General features: G+C 38.4%; 2 protein-coding genes across 3 annotated transcripts in view; one reads left to right on the forward strand and one right to left on the reverse strand.

The window, feature by feature from the left end:
- Positions 1–11,084, forward strand: part of usp53b (ubiquitin specific peptidase 53b) — a 29,396-nt gene extending 18,312 nt beyond the window's left edge. For both annotated transcript variants that reach the window (XM_058783792.1, XM_058783802.1), the window contains exons 13-18: positions 3,522–4,188; positions 4,269–4,333; positions 6,305–6,371; positions 7,495–8,303; positions 8,899–8,983; positions 10,528–11,084. In XM_058783792.1, coding sequence (XP_058639775.1) covers positions 3,522–4,188; positions 4,269–4,333; positions 6,305–6,371; positions 7,495–8,303; positions 8,899–8,975 — 1,685 coding nt within the window. In that variant the 3' untranslated portion in view covers positions 8,976–8,983; positions 10,528–11,084. The remainder of the gene's footprint in view (positions 1–3,521; positions 4,189–4,268; positions 4,334–6,304; positions 6,372–7,494; positions 8,304–8,898; positions 8,984–10,527) is intronic.
- A 175-nt stretch (positions 11,085–11,259) lies between these two features.
- On the reverse strand, positions 11,260–12,812 carry fabp2 (fatty acid binding protein 2, intestinal). The gene is made up of 4 exons (XM_058783624.1): positions 12,630–12,812; positions 12,332–12,504; positions 11,551–11,658; positions 11,260–11,460 (listed from the first exon to the last, which is right to left on the reverse strand). Exons 1-4 carry the CDS (start codon positions 12,694–12,696, stop codon positions 11,410–11,412), a joined length of 399 nt encoding a protein of 132 aa, XP_058639607.1. The 5' UTR covers positions 12,697–12,812; the 3' UTR covers positions 11,260–11,409.
- Positions 12,813–13,483: the final 671 nt, after the last annotated feature.

A 13,483-nucleotide genomic window follows, 5' to 3' on the forward strand; every position in this document is an offset into this window, starting at 1 on the left:
GCACAGTAAATGCATGAAAATTTTGAAATTTACAATGAATGAATTGTAATTACAAAGAATGAATGATGAATCATTGCAATGAAGAATTTTGTCGGTGAATCTCTTTCGTCATAAGATTTTACTTTGACTCACGAGCCAGCATATACAGCCACTGTTTATTTAGTTGACATTGCAGCTTACAGATATAGTTCTGGGAGTTTGAAAACATAGAAGCAGTGTGCTGATCATGATTCAACTTTTCTATTTTCAGTAGGGTGTGTTTGCTCTGACAGACGGAGCTTCTAAAGGCAACTTACACACAGGAAAAAAGTTTGAGTACTGGCTAACCTCCAAAATAACAACAAACCATCTGTCCTATTAAACAGCCTGCCGAAAGCATATACTGTTCAAAGAGGCTTAAAATTCATGTTAAAATCAGCATAAACTTATTGTCACGCTTTGGCTAAATGTGGTGTATGCAGGAGCATGAAGATGAAGATTAAAGCAAACAGACTGTCACGCCCCTGGACTGTTTTGTTGTGGTTTTTGCTCCCCATGTGTTCCCTGTGACCTAGTTTCTCCCCAGTCTGATTGTTAATTTGATTCCAGGTGTGTCTTTTTAGTTCCCTCGTTATCCTGAGTTTAAAAGCCACAGTCCTTTCAGTTAGTGTTTGTTGGTCCTTGAATGTCTTCTGTGGGCTCTATGTTCCCCAGTAGATTCATTAAAGACTCATTTTGTGTGCCCACCACGAGGGAGCAGGGTGTGAGCGCGGAGTGGAGCTCCGCACCCTGCATAACGGCTGAGGGTGAGCTGATTGTGCATCTGTGGCTGCTGGAATTGGAGGGGGATCTTATAGACTGGGAGACGGATCTGGAGGCCGACATTCCCCCTCTCCTCTCTCCTTCGCCCTGGCTGGTCCCGTCCAGTCCTCCTTCGTCTCCGCTGGTCCCGTCCAGCTCTGCGCCTCCAGTGCGCCCTCCAGTGCCCTCTCCTCGAAAGCGCCCTCCAAAGATTAGCCCTGAAAGCCCAGAGGCTCTCAAATGCCCGCCCTCCCACCCACTCCTGCCTCCTCCACCGCTGTCGTCTGGCAGCCCCTCTGCTCGCCCTCAGCCCACCATCTGTGCGGTGCGAGCCTGGCGGGACTACCATCCTCCAGCGTTGCCGTGGTTGGAGTTTCCCTCGACTCCACCTCCAGCCTCCTTGGCCCGGACTCCGCCTCGGCCCGTTGACCCAGCGGCTCAACCTCGGCTCCTAGCTCCTTCGCCTCTATCATCACCCATCGATCCTCCAGCTCCACCGGGCTCCTTCGTCCCTCCGACTCCGCCTTGGTCGGGCGTCGACTCGCCATCGCCTCAGGACTCCGCTCCTCCAGCTGCACCTCGTCGCTCTGTCCCACCGGCTCAGTTGGGCTCCTTCCTCCTGCCAGCTCCACCTTGGTCCTCAGTTGCTCCGGCTCCGCCACGGATCTCCGGAGCTCCACCTTCGCCTCGGTCGCCAGAGCACTCGGCTCCACCCTGGCCCCCGGATCCACAGCATCCCCCTGGCTCGTTGGCTCTTTGTCTCCACCTCGGACTCCTCCACCACCTGCTCCGCCGCCGTTGGTCGGCCCCCTGGAGTCGGCGGCCATCCCTCCTCCATGGCTCCTCCCTCCGTCGGCTCCACCATGGGCTCCTCCTGCTCTGGGTCCCTCCTGTCTCTTCCTTGACTCCTCCCTCCTTCGTCGCCTCCCTGGTCTCTGTCTGCCGGTCCCCTCTGTCCTCCTCCTGAGCCTCCGCCTGAGTTTAAAAGCCCCAGTCCTTTCAATTAGTGTTTGTTGATCCTTGAATGTCTTCCGTGTGCTCTATGTTCCCCAGTAGATTCATTAAAGACTCGTTTTGTGTATTCCTCGTCTCCTCGTCTCCGTGCTTCCTGGTACCGTGACACAGACTTTATTAACAGAAGGATAGTACACCAAACTGAACGTAAGCGTTAATGAGAAACCACAACTAGGAGAAGAATCACAGGCATACAAATACTAAAACAAAGAAATAATTAAGCAACAGCTGAACGAAAATACTAATCAAACGATTAAACCATAGAAACTAATTAATGAACTTAGGTAGTCAGGAAGACAGCAATGACTGAAAACAAACTAAAAACAGAACAACTCTGACACTTATGAAAGACTGAGTCTAAGTTTCATATAGTTTTTTTTTGGCAACACTGTACAGTAAGGTTCAATTTGATAACTACATTAGTCAACATCAACTAGACAATGAATGATTAATGAAATGAATTGTAGTTCATGTTAATTAATAAAAATGAACAAAAATGAATAACTACTTTCACAAATGTATTGCTCATTGCTATTAATCTCAGTTAATGCTTTAACTGATGTTGACTAAATTTGTACATATTACTATATTGCATATTATCTAACATCATGTGCATTTTAATAATTAGAAACCACATGAATCAATTGTTTATATCGATGGTGTTCCCAAAAACCCTTTAAACATTTAAAAATGTCGAGATTTACATTAGATGACAAAATACCAAACCCAGTGGCATATGCAAAGATAGATAACTTTTCCGAGTCATTTTAAAGGGTTACTCCACCCCAAAATTAAACTTTTGTCATTAGTCACTTACCCCCATGTTGTTCCAAACCTGTAAAAGCTTTGCTCGTCTTCGGAACACAATTCAAGATATTTTGTATGAAAACCGGGAGGCTTGTGACTGTCCCATTGACTGCCAAACAATTAACACTGTCAAGGTCCAGAATAGTATAAAAAAACATCGTCAGAATAGTCCATCTGCCATTAGTGGTTCAACCGTAACGTTATGAAGCTACGAGAATACTTTTTGTAAGCAAAGAAAAAAAAACGACTTTATTCAACAATTCTTCTCATCTGTGTCAGCGTAGCGCCATTTTGGAGAGTATCCACTGAACGCAAACTGCGTACGCTGTTCTGTGTCAGCCGCACCACAAGGATATGCTGTTTTCATTCAAATCAAAGCGTAAACAAACATAGAAGACGTATCCGTGCGGTGCGGTGTGGCTGACACAGAACTGCGTCCGCTGCTTGTGTCCAGCGGATATTCTCCAAAATGGCGCTACGCTGACACAGATGAGAAGAATTGTTGAATAAAGTCGTTTTTTTTTCTTTAAGTGATCTTTAAGTAACCCTTTAATCTGTTAAAATTAACTGGTGCCAAGGTGATTTATATATATATATATATATATATATATATATATATAAAGTCTAATCTCCTCAGTGTCACAAAATATGACAACCAGAAAGTATTGTGTCTTAATTTTGAACAATGCATCAATTTTTTTAAAATTTGACTTATATATATATATATATATATTTTTTTTTTTTTTTTTTTTTTTTTTTTGGCAATCACTCTTTCAATTAAATTCTGTTATTTAAGACATTTCAAAATTTTGGCTTAGTATTCCAAATACATTTTGGGCCATTGTATATTTGTAAATATAATTTGAATTACTTACTAATTAAATAATATTTTTATTATTATTATTATCATTTTTTTTTAGATATGACATATCCTCGATCATCTTCTCCCCCTGAGAATGGGCCGAGGTGTCATTCTGACCAGAGACAGAGAACTCTTCCCTCACGAGTCTCTCGACCTGAGCATTCTTCGGTACATCCTCGTGTATCGCCCCAGGAGTCCACTCGCTCAAACCAGGGAATGGCCACTGGCTCCTGTCGTCACATTGATTCATCATCCCTCTGCCATCGTGGGTCTTCAAGTCTCCCTGAGCGTAGCAAGTCCAAGCCGTCATGGAGACCAGTGCGAGAGGTTCTGAATGTAGACAGTGTGCTGAGCGAACTAGAGCGCCGTCAGCAGCAGCAGCAGCAGCAGCAGCGTGGGAGCCCTCGATGTGTCCGTCGCTTTGGCCATGAGAGAGGACTGATTAAGGAAAAACAAAAAGGTCTGATGACTATTTATGAAGATGACTCACGTTTGGAGACTGAAAGTCAAAGCTCCCAGGAGTCTCAGCGACAGATGATGGTGACGAGGCCTAAAGGTGGAGCAAATGTAGCACAGCGGAGTGATAACTGGATGATTCAGAGGACAGAATCAGGATATGAGAGCAGTGATAGGTTGAGCAGTGGTTCCACCAATCCTGACTCTCCAGGTGTTGAGAACTTCACAGGCAAAGAGCTCAGACTCAGTCAAGATGCACAGCACCTCAGGTAGGAGAAATTAAGTAATGATAGGTGTGTGATTTGTCCTTTGGATTCCTTGTTCTTGATCCAGTGTTGTATTTCCTCAGGGATCAAGGCCATAATAACCAAGGTGACTCAAAAATGGAGGCAGTGCGTTCTCCGCTGTACCACAGTGAGTATTAATCATAAGCCATGCCACATGGTTTCTGGTTTAAACCTGTTTTGTTCAATTTGCCTAAAAGCAAATCATTCTATCATAATGAGAGTTTAAACAGCTGATAAAAACATCACAATAATCCACAAGTAATCCACATGACTCCAGTCCATCAATTAACATCTTGTTAAGTGATAAACTGCATGTTTTTTTAACTTATACAGTTGCTTCTGGCTAAAATACCATTCCGTAATGCATAATAATGCATCATCCAGTGAAAAAATTCCATCCCCTGTTGTCCTCTCACATCAAAAGCTACCAACATATTATTTGATCTGTGCATATTTCTCTTAAGATTCAGACAAGATTACTTTTTCACTGGAGAAAGCAATATTATGGATAGATTACTTGTATTTTAGCCTGAAGCAAGCGCATTTTATTACAAACATGTAGCTTTTGCGGACACCCATTCATCAAGTATATGGTTTTAATAATAAATAATCTTTTTACTTTGTATGAATGTTTTTGTCTTTGGGAAAATAAATAGTTTGTATTAATATTAAGTAAAAATGTAGCGTTTGAACCAAACCATACATATAATTTGAGAATACTAATACATTGGAGAAAACTAATAAATTTGCCTGTAATTTGAGTATATATTTTTAAGTTGGTCCAAAGTATAATATTTTTTGTGTAGTTAATTTGCTTTTTTTAAGATTTTAAAACAGAAGTCATGGCCCAGCCAGTAGCCCATATTCTTTAGCGATGTTGAGCTTTGGTGCTCATATAAGAGAGGTTGGTTTGAATCTAGTCTATGATTTCTGGATGCTGTCCTTTCTGCCTCTTTTCTTTCTGTCATAAAAAGTGATACAATGCCCAAAAAACAGCTATGTTTTATTTCTTTGCTTTGTAATTTAGTAATTAGCATTTCTAAATTAGTGTAGAAAGAGGCACCAAGTGTAACGTCATGTCACAAAATGCACTTGTAAATTCTATTTCATGAATCACCATATCATGCTCATTCTGTACATATATATATATATATATATATATATATATATATATATATATTTTTTTTTTTACAAAATACATATCTCATTCACAGAATGAGCATTTCAGGTCATGTGTGGCACCTCATTGTGTCTGTTGTAGTTTAAGCTACATATGAAATCAAGCTCCATCAAACCCCAAAAATCATCTACAGTTTTGTCATGTTTGTCATACTTTGTGATTTTACGCAGCTGTAATTCTCACTAATTCCATGGTAGCACATGGTAGCATGCCAAAAACGGAGAAAATCCCCTCTCTCCCCTTCTTCTACTACGCAAGAGACAGAAGCAGCTTAAAATTTAAAACACTTTGCCCCATTAAAGACTGATATATATTGCATTGGAACATAAAGATGAAGGCAGAAAAGAGATCAAAACGAATACTTTTGTCATTTTGAATTGCACTGTGGTCGATCAGGCTTGTGTGGCAGGTAGCTCCTAGTACTTCAAATCCACATGTACTATTTAAGAACCATCACCATCTTGGTTTCCCAGAAGTCATGGAATTTTAAAGCCCCTTCTTAGTAAATGAAAAGCACCAGAAGCCAGCAGGACAGCACACAAAGACTGAAATACAAGAGCACTGTAAAAGTAAAAAATGCAAAAACATCATTGTAAAATTGTAAAATGTATTCTGTAAGCTTACTGAAGCCCAAATCTTTGACTTTGAGCACGTGTTGTATCCTGTGGCTTTATCCTCACATGGAGCTCAGCAGGTTGGCAGGAAAGAGATGAATAGTCTGTCTATTTATAAATAAGTGAGTAGGATGTGTCCTAGTGAGTGTGTCTGTGCCCACTGCGATCCAGCTAGGAGGATTTTGGCAGTTCTTTTCCTCTGTCGCTACACACCCTTGGCAGAGATGCAAAAATTCACCTTTTAGGCTTTATTGTCTGTTGTTTGATGTCTCATGAAATAAATTATTGCACATTTGTTCCTCAGGTAAACATTTGGTTAAAATTCAGGGAAAGAACTCAGAACATCTCATGAAAAGCAGCCCAAGTTCAAGGTATTTACAGGCTTTGTCTTTGCACTGCAAATATGTTACAATGTACAATTCACATTTACAACAACATTTCATGGTGATATTTCAATCACAATCAATCCTTAGGGAATATCAAAGCAAAATGTATATGAATATATAAACAAAATCTAAAAAAAGTTAAATGCAAGTTAAAAATCTGGTCGATTACAAACTTGTACCTCAGTTTGTAAAGACAAACAAAAATGTACTTGACAGTTATGCGTTTAGGTCAATTATGTGATGATAATGTTTTGTCACATCTATTAATTTATTCATAAATGCACTGAAAATACAATTCATACAATTACTTGAATACACTGTAATGTTTTTAATTGATTAATTACAATTCAAACTTTTTTTGAGGGGCACAAAATAAAAAAAAAATGAAGGTGATATAATTTGGCCTATCATATTGAAGGAAAAAGCTAATATAAAAATTATATAGATATCTTTAAAACACTGCTTCATTGCTTAACTATGTTTTAAAAATATTTTGAATATTTAGCTGCCAAATCAAAGTTTTGTGTTTTGACTTAACGGGCAGTCACACTATACTTTTTGTTCCATTGACCACTATTCATACGCATGCAAATGCTGGAGACTGGAAACGCAACCTCTTGTAAAGATGTTCGTGTTGCTGGAAAGTGGAGTAGTATTGTATGTTTTTACATTTTGTTTTTCACTGCCACAAAAGTGTTCAAAACAATTTTGTGTGCTCAAAAATTAGTGCGACTGCCCCATAACCATAAAAACCATAATATTTTGTAAACTGAAGCTATTTGAAAATCATTAATTTCATGAAGTTTTTTTTTTTTTCTTGAAATGTTTTAAAGGTTTTCTGATCCATATGAAACCACCATTAATGCAACTAGATTTGCAAATAATTGTTCCTTTTATTTATCATGGACTATATGCCATTATATGCCATTGCTTTACAGCAGAAGGTCTATGGGTCAAATGTATAACAGTCCATTTTTGTGAACTGGATTTTGTTTTATTAGTTTGTCTTTACAATCTAAGGTACAGGTGGAGAAACTTGAGTGGAGATGAAGATGTTAAATGTTGTGAAATATGGTGACATCTAAATACATGTGTTCATGTTTCACAGAAGGAAGCTGAGATACTCATCCTGTGGTGCCAGGAAAGGGGGCAGTGCAGAGAAAGACCCATCAACTGGTGAACTTCAAGCAGAGCAACAGGAAGTTTCCATGCGATGGCACCACAGCCCAGAAAGCCCTCTACTGCGCCGCCTGGGCAAGATCAGCAGTTCAGAGTGTAACAGTTCTGATGAAATCACCAACCCTCTTTCAGAGCAGGAAGACAGTGCTTATCGTTCCAGCACCAGTGAAGTCGCTCCACACGAATCACCGGGTCCTAATCACAGTTACCCGTTGCAGCCAAGGGAAGAATCAGCCATAGCTCCATCGATGCCAACTTACTCCAAACATGCACAGCGACCCATCGAGATAAAGACTCCACCCTTCCGTCCCAGAATTTTACAGGAGCCATCACAGATAGCTTCCAGAGCCTCCGGTCGTGGCATTCCGTCATCGCACACCACCGCAGTATACAGGCGGATGGAAGTCAACGGCACATGCCCAAGCTCATCAGATGTGAGCTCAAAATCGGGTTCTGACCAGGAGCGAGGGGAGCAGGTGTCCAGCGAGCCTGAAGAAAGATCTTGTGGTTGGGATAAGCCATCTGCTTCGGTGTCTCCAGGATCTGGAGTGGCGCTGACTACTTATTTCTCTGTGGATAATTGTATGACAGACACCTACAGACTAAAGTATCACCACCAGAGGCCGTTGGTCCTCTCCATGCCTGAGCCGAGAGGAGCTGTCAAGGACGGGAGAGACACAGGACACTCAAGCCGCATAGAGAGCCAATCTGAGCGTGCCAAAAATAAGCCTGACCCTGGTATGTTAAAGCTGAGCTGATCTGTTCAATCAGTCGTTGATATATTATTATATTGCCACTACCATTCAAAGGTTTGGGTCAGTAAGATGTTTTTGAAAAGTCTCTTGTTCTCACCAAGACAAATTTATTTGACCGAAATAAAAACCTTAAATAAAACCTTTTTTTTTAAAATTTTTTTTTAATTTTAGCTTACAATTTTAAAACACAAAAAAATTACATTTTAAAGCTACATTTTAAGCAGCTATTACTCCAGTCTTCAGTGTCACACGATCCTTCAGAAATCATTCTAATATGCTGATTTGGTGCTCAGGAAACATTTATTAAAATGTTTGTGCTGCATAATATTTTTGTGAAAACTGTAATAAATTTTTTTCAGGATTCTTTGATTACAAAATGCAAATCAACAGCATTTATTTAAAATCTGCACATTTGAATGTTACATTTGTAAATGTAAGAAATGTTTAATACATTCTTGCTGAGTAAGAGTTAATTTCTTTACATCTTTCTGATCTCAGACTTTTGAACAGTAATGTATGTATTTCATAACTTACTAACTGTAGTTAGTAGATTAACTAAATTAAATTATCCTTTCCAGGCAATAGCAACAATAAGCCCACTGCTAAATGGCACCCTGTCACTTCAAAAGGGCTAGATGAACATGGATATTTGTGAAAGTTATGGTAAGTTCTCACTAAACCTTCAGATACGGTTTTATCTGTTGGTTCAAATCCAAAAATGATTTTTATTTTTTAGCTATGTACTGACTTTAAACACTTTATTAGATATTGCATTAGATAACACAAACTAAGAATGAACTGTACATTTAGAGAATGTATGAATTATTAAATGCAATTGTTCATAGTTAGTTCATGATGTTATGTTAACAAATACTTATAGTAAAGTTAATTATTTATCTCAATGGCTGTGATAAATAACGATCAACTACTTTACTGCAGTACAGTGTTTAAAAGCAATATCTATGGTGTCAGTCAGAAATTTTCAAAACGTTTCTCAAGATCATTTTATCTAATTTTAAGTCTAGTTTCTTTTTATCCGAGCCTGACAACCAGGCTCATTGATCAAATATTTTAAACACGCAAGCTGCCCTGATAAGGATAATTTGTCATTTTACTGTTCTACGCTTAGAGCTTTCTAGTTACTTTGTATTTATTCATGTACAGTGTAAAATTTCATTAGAATAGAGCTGAGCTAACACAGCAAACATCAGCGCAGATATCAGCCATTTTTCATCTAAATAACATGCAGCAGAGAATTGTGAGAAAGACCATAAAAGAACATAAAGCAATGAAACTGTTTTCAAGCTTTGGCCAGCCAAACGTTTAGCTGAGCCAAGCAAACTAAGATTGTTACAAGGCAGCACTCTATTATTTTGATAAAGAACGTGAAAGGAGATGGGCCAGTGGTGAGAAGATAATAGAGATACTGGCAGGTGAATTTGTTACCATAGTTATATGGATTGATGGTAGAATTTGTTTGTCCTAAACATACCTTTGTTAAGGAAAAGGCAAACTATGAATAATAAACAAACACTATGGGCACTACTATTTTATAAAATTCCTTGAGTGATTTCATTTTGGGACTGATTGGGAACAGCATATTAGCATAGACTTACTATTTCTGCCATATAAACATATAGTAAAATAGCGAGAGTAGTATGCTGCAGGGTTGTTGTTGTTAACTAAACCTATTTAAAATGTATAAACTGTAAGAGCTGATAAAATGTAAAAACTGTAACTTGAATGCAATGTAAGTCGCTTTGGATAAAAGCGTCTGCTAAATGCATAATGTAATGTAAATGTAAATGTAAAATCATTTTCATTATTAATTGAACTAAAGCTGAAATAAAATATAAACAATAGCTGAAAAACTTAAAATGTTGCTAACTAAAACACAAAATAAAATAAAAAACAACTAATAAAAATGACAATCACATAAAATCATTAAGCTAATTCATAATATTAATAAACACTATAATAGTAAATAATAATACTAAATTAACACTGTGCTGTTCTGAATTCAGCCATTGAAATGACTATTCATAGTTTGTGAAATTGTGCTTTGAGATAAGAATGAATGAATAGTTGTGTTCAGCCTGACTGGTACGTTATGTATTTATAAGTATCCATTCTCCAAACTGCTTATTTTTTGTAGGGTCACATGTATTTAAAAACAATGCAATATAATCAGTCTTCTTTCTTATCAGGTCCTGGTGACCCACTGAGAAGTAATGCAAGAGAATTGCCAAAGAAGTTGAAAAAAATATGGATTGTTTTTGTACTTGTAATTACAATGTATTTGTATTTGAGGGGCAGCATAGGAGAGACTTGTCCTTTTGTACTCTCTTCCTGTAAATTGTGATGTTGGAGTATCTTATAAGAGCCATCCACAGGAGGGCAGTATGCACTTTGGCTTGAATCGGTATTTGCTTGTGAACAGGAATGACAAATTGATGATCTTTTAATGAATTGTGACAGGTAACAGAGTATATATATATATATATATATATATATAACAAAGAATTGTCAGAGTCTTAAAGAGAAAAAATAGCGATTGTGTTATTGACTTTAATTTTATTGCAAATGGACCTTTGTACATACTCCCCAGAGGTTGTTTGTGGAGTGCCTTCCTGCGATTTTTTTCATGCAAAACACTGACATGATTCAAACTAAATTAATAATGTAAAATTATATCCACTATATATTTTTGGAGTTGTCTATGCAGTTATTTTTATTCTTTGTTTAATAAACTTCAAATGTTCAATCACTGGTGCAATCTGTTTCTTTGTACTGTATGCTTATTTTTTCAATCAAAATGTACTTTCCTTCTTGAAAATCCACGATCATGCTGACTCGTTGTAATTCTATTTGAAATAAGTTAATTCAACACGAATCATGACACATACTGCATATAAATAAAACTGCTCACAAAAGGATGTAAAAATGGCTTTATTACCACAAATATCAAAACTCACAGTGCAAATGACACATGATTTACATACATGCTTTGTAAACTTTAGGGCTGCCAACATCCATGTAAAAGTTCCCAAGAATTGTCATTTTTAAATGTTGGGAATGCTGATGACATTTTAACCCCTCTTGAAAATCCTCTTGGCCTCGACTCCTTCATAGGCATAGCTCTGTAAGCAAATAATAAAAACCTCAAAATGTTAGACAACACAAGTTTTGATCCGAGGCTCTGTCTTCATTTGTTATTAACAACAACTCACCTGTACAAGTTCATCACCAATAATCTTCCTGGTTGTTATTAGCACCTTTCCGTTGTCCTTGCGTGTGAATGTCCCCTTTAGCATGTCTCCCTCCATGACCCAGGATCCCTGCAATCAGAAGGTCTCTGGTCAGACTCAATGTGAACTGAGCAGTGATTGGTCTAGTTCACCGGTAACTGATTGTTTCTTCAAGAGGTTTGTATGAACGTTACATATTCTTGTCTGTCACTCAAATATTCGAAGTGTGAACTTTGTAGTTTCCACTCCCATTAGAAAAGCACATCAATTAAGCTAATAACCAGCTTGCAAAATTCAGTAAATGTGACACAATTCCATGTTATTGTTTGCATCACAATTCAGCACTGCTCAGCATGCATCTCAACCTTTGCCCTCGATCATTACATTTTCAGAAGAAAGGTACGAAAGCTGTCACTAGGGCGGTGCTCTTTCAAAAGATGTTTGCACCTTATTATTTCAGTGCATATTAGTATCCAACGTGTACATATTAGTACTGCCTCAGTGATTTCTTTTGTACCTTTTTGCAGCAATGCCATAGAAAAACCACTTTCGGTCACCCAAAAAACCTTTAAGCTCTTAAAGGAACATGTTTTATTTAGTGCGAAGAACAGTTTATATAATCTAAATAACATTTTTCCTCTATAAAGAACCTTTTTGTGCAGTAGGAGTTTCCGTGGATGTTAAAGGGTCTTTATGGAATCATAAGGAACCTGGAACCTTTAGATTATATAAGACTGAAAACAGCTAAGGTCAATGTGCTTACTGTGAGCTCAGTGCCGTCTGCAAGAGAATAGTCAAAGGTGACTCCCAGAGTAAATTCAAATTCCACTGTGCGGAAAGTGCTGGATTCCTTCAAGTGGAACTTGTCTCCAGTCTGCTGCAGGGTGATCTTCAGGTTGTCATGAGAAGCTAGTTTCCTTTTAACCATGTTGACGCCTGTTGAAGATATGCAGTGCATGTGCACCTTATAAATAATGACTGACTGAAATGCAAAGAATCTTGCAGCATTTGATCTCGGATCCAACAATTCACAGGCTATGCCTAATTCTGTTTCCACTCACCCATTTCTTCCATGAACTTCTCATAGTTCTCATTGCGGTCGACTTTCCAGGTGCCGTTGAAGGTCATGATGACAGACTGCTGTGATTCTGACAGTGGCCTAACTTTACCCTGTGACTCTTTTATACCTGTGCGAGTGACAGCATGCTGTCTTATCTGAGTATTATCTTCATGCTGATGTGGCTGAGTAAAGCTCAACCGAGTATAAATCTCACCCTCCCTACAGGCTATACATTACACATCCCAGCATGCATTGTGTCTTCATTAATTGTGCAAAAGAGTGGAGGCTTCAAGTCATTCCATGAGAACAAGTGCTCACTTGTATTGTGTGGTCAAATATTCACATGGCAGTACAACAGTAGCTTTGTTGTTCGCACTCAAAGTCCTGCTTTTGTTTAAACTGTGTGTGTCTGTTCAGTATTTGTGGTTTATGTAGCAAGAACTATTTAGGCAATGAACTTTAGCAAGCGTAGTTTGACATCTATTAAACATGCTGAGAACTGTGAAGTCATGACTCACCAGCTTACTGAGCATTATTCACTGTTATTGTTTACAATGATTCAAGCATTGAGGGAAAAGAGCTGTGGCATATTTTCTGATAATACAAATTTAAACTAATAATTCTACAAAACTCAAAGCAGCATGTGGTGTGGACGTTTCATCTGGAGACTCCATGACAAGATAAAGAGATATAAAGAGATATGATAATCTCTGATAATGGTTTATTTCATCATTACCTCAGTCTTAATCTCTTAACAGGCCAATATAAGCACACCTTTAAAGACCTTTGGTATCGTCCCTTTGCAAGACCTTTGGTATCGTCCCATTGAAAGCAAAGATAAGATAAACTCTAAAC

The sequence above is a fragment of the Onychostoma macrolepis genome, chromosome 01 (genome assembly GCF_012432095.1).
Source record: "Onychostoma macrolepis isolate SWU-2019 chromosome 01, ASM1243209v1, whole genome shotgun sequence".
NCBI classification, from domain to species: domain Eukaryota; kingdom Metazoa; phylum Chordata; class Actinopteri; order Cypriniformes; family Cyprinidae; genus Onychostoma; species Onychostoma macrolepis.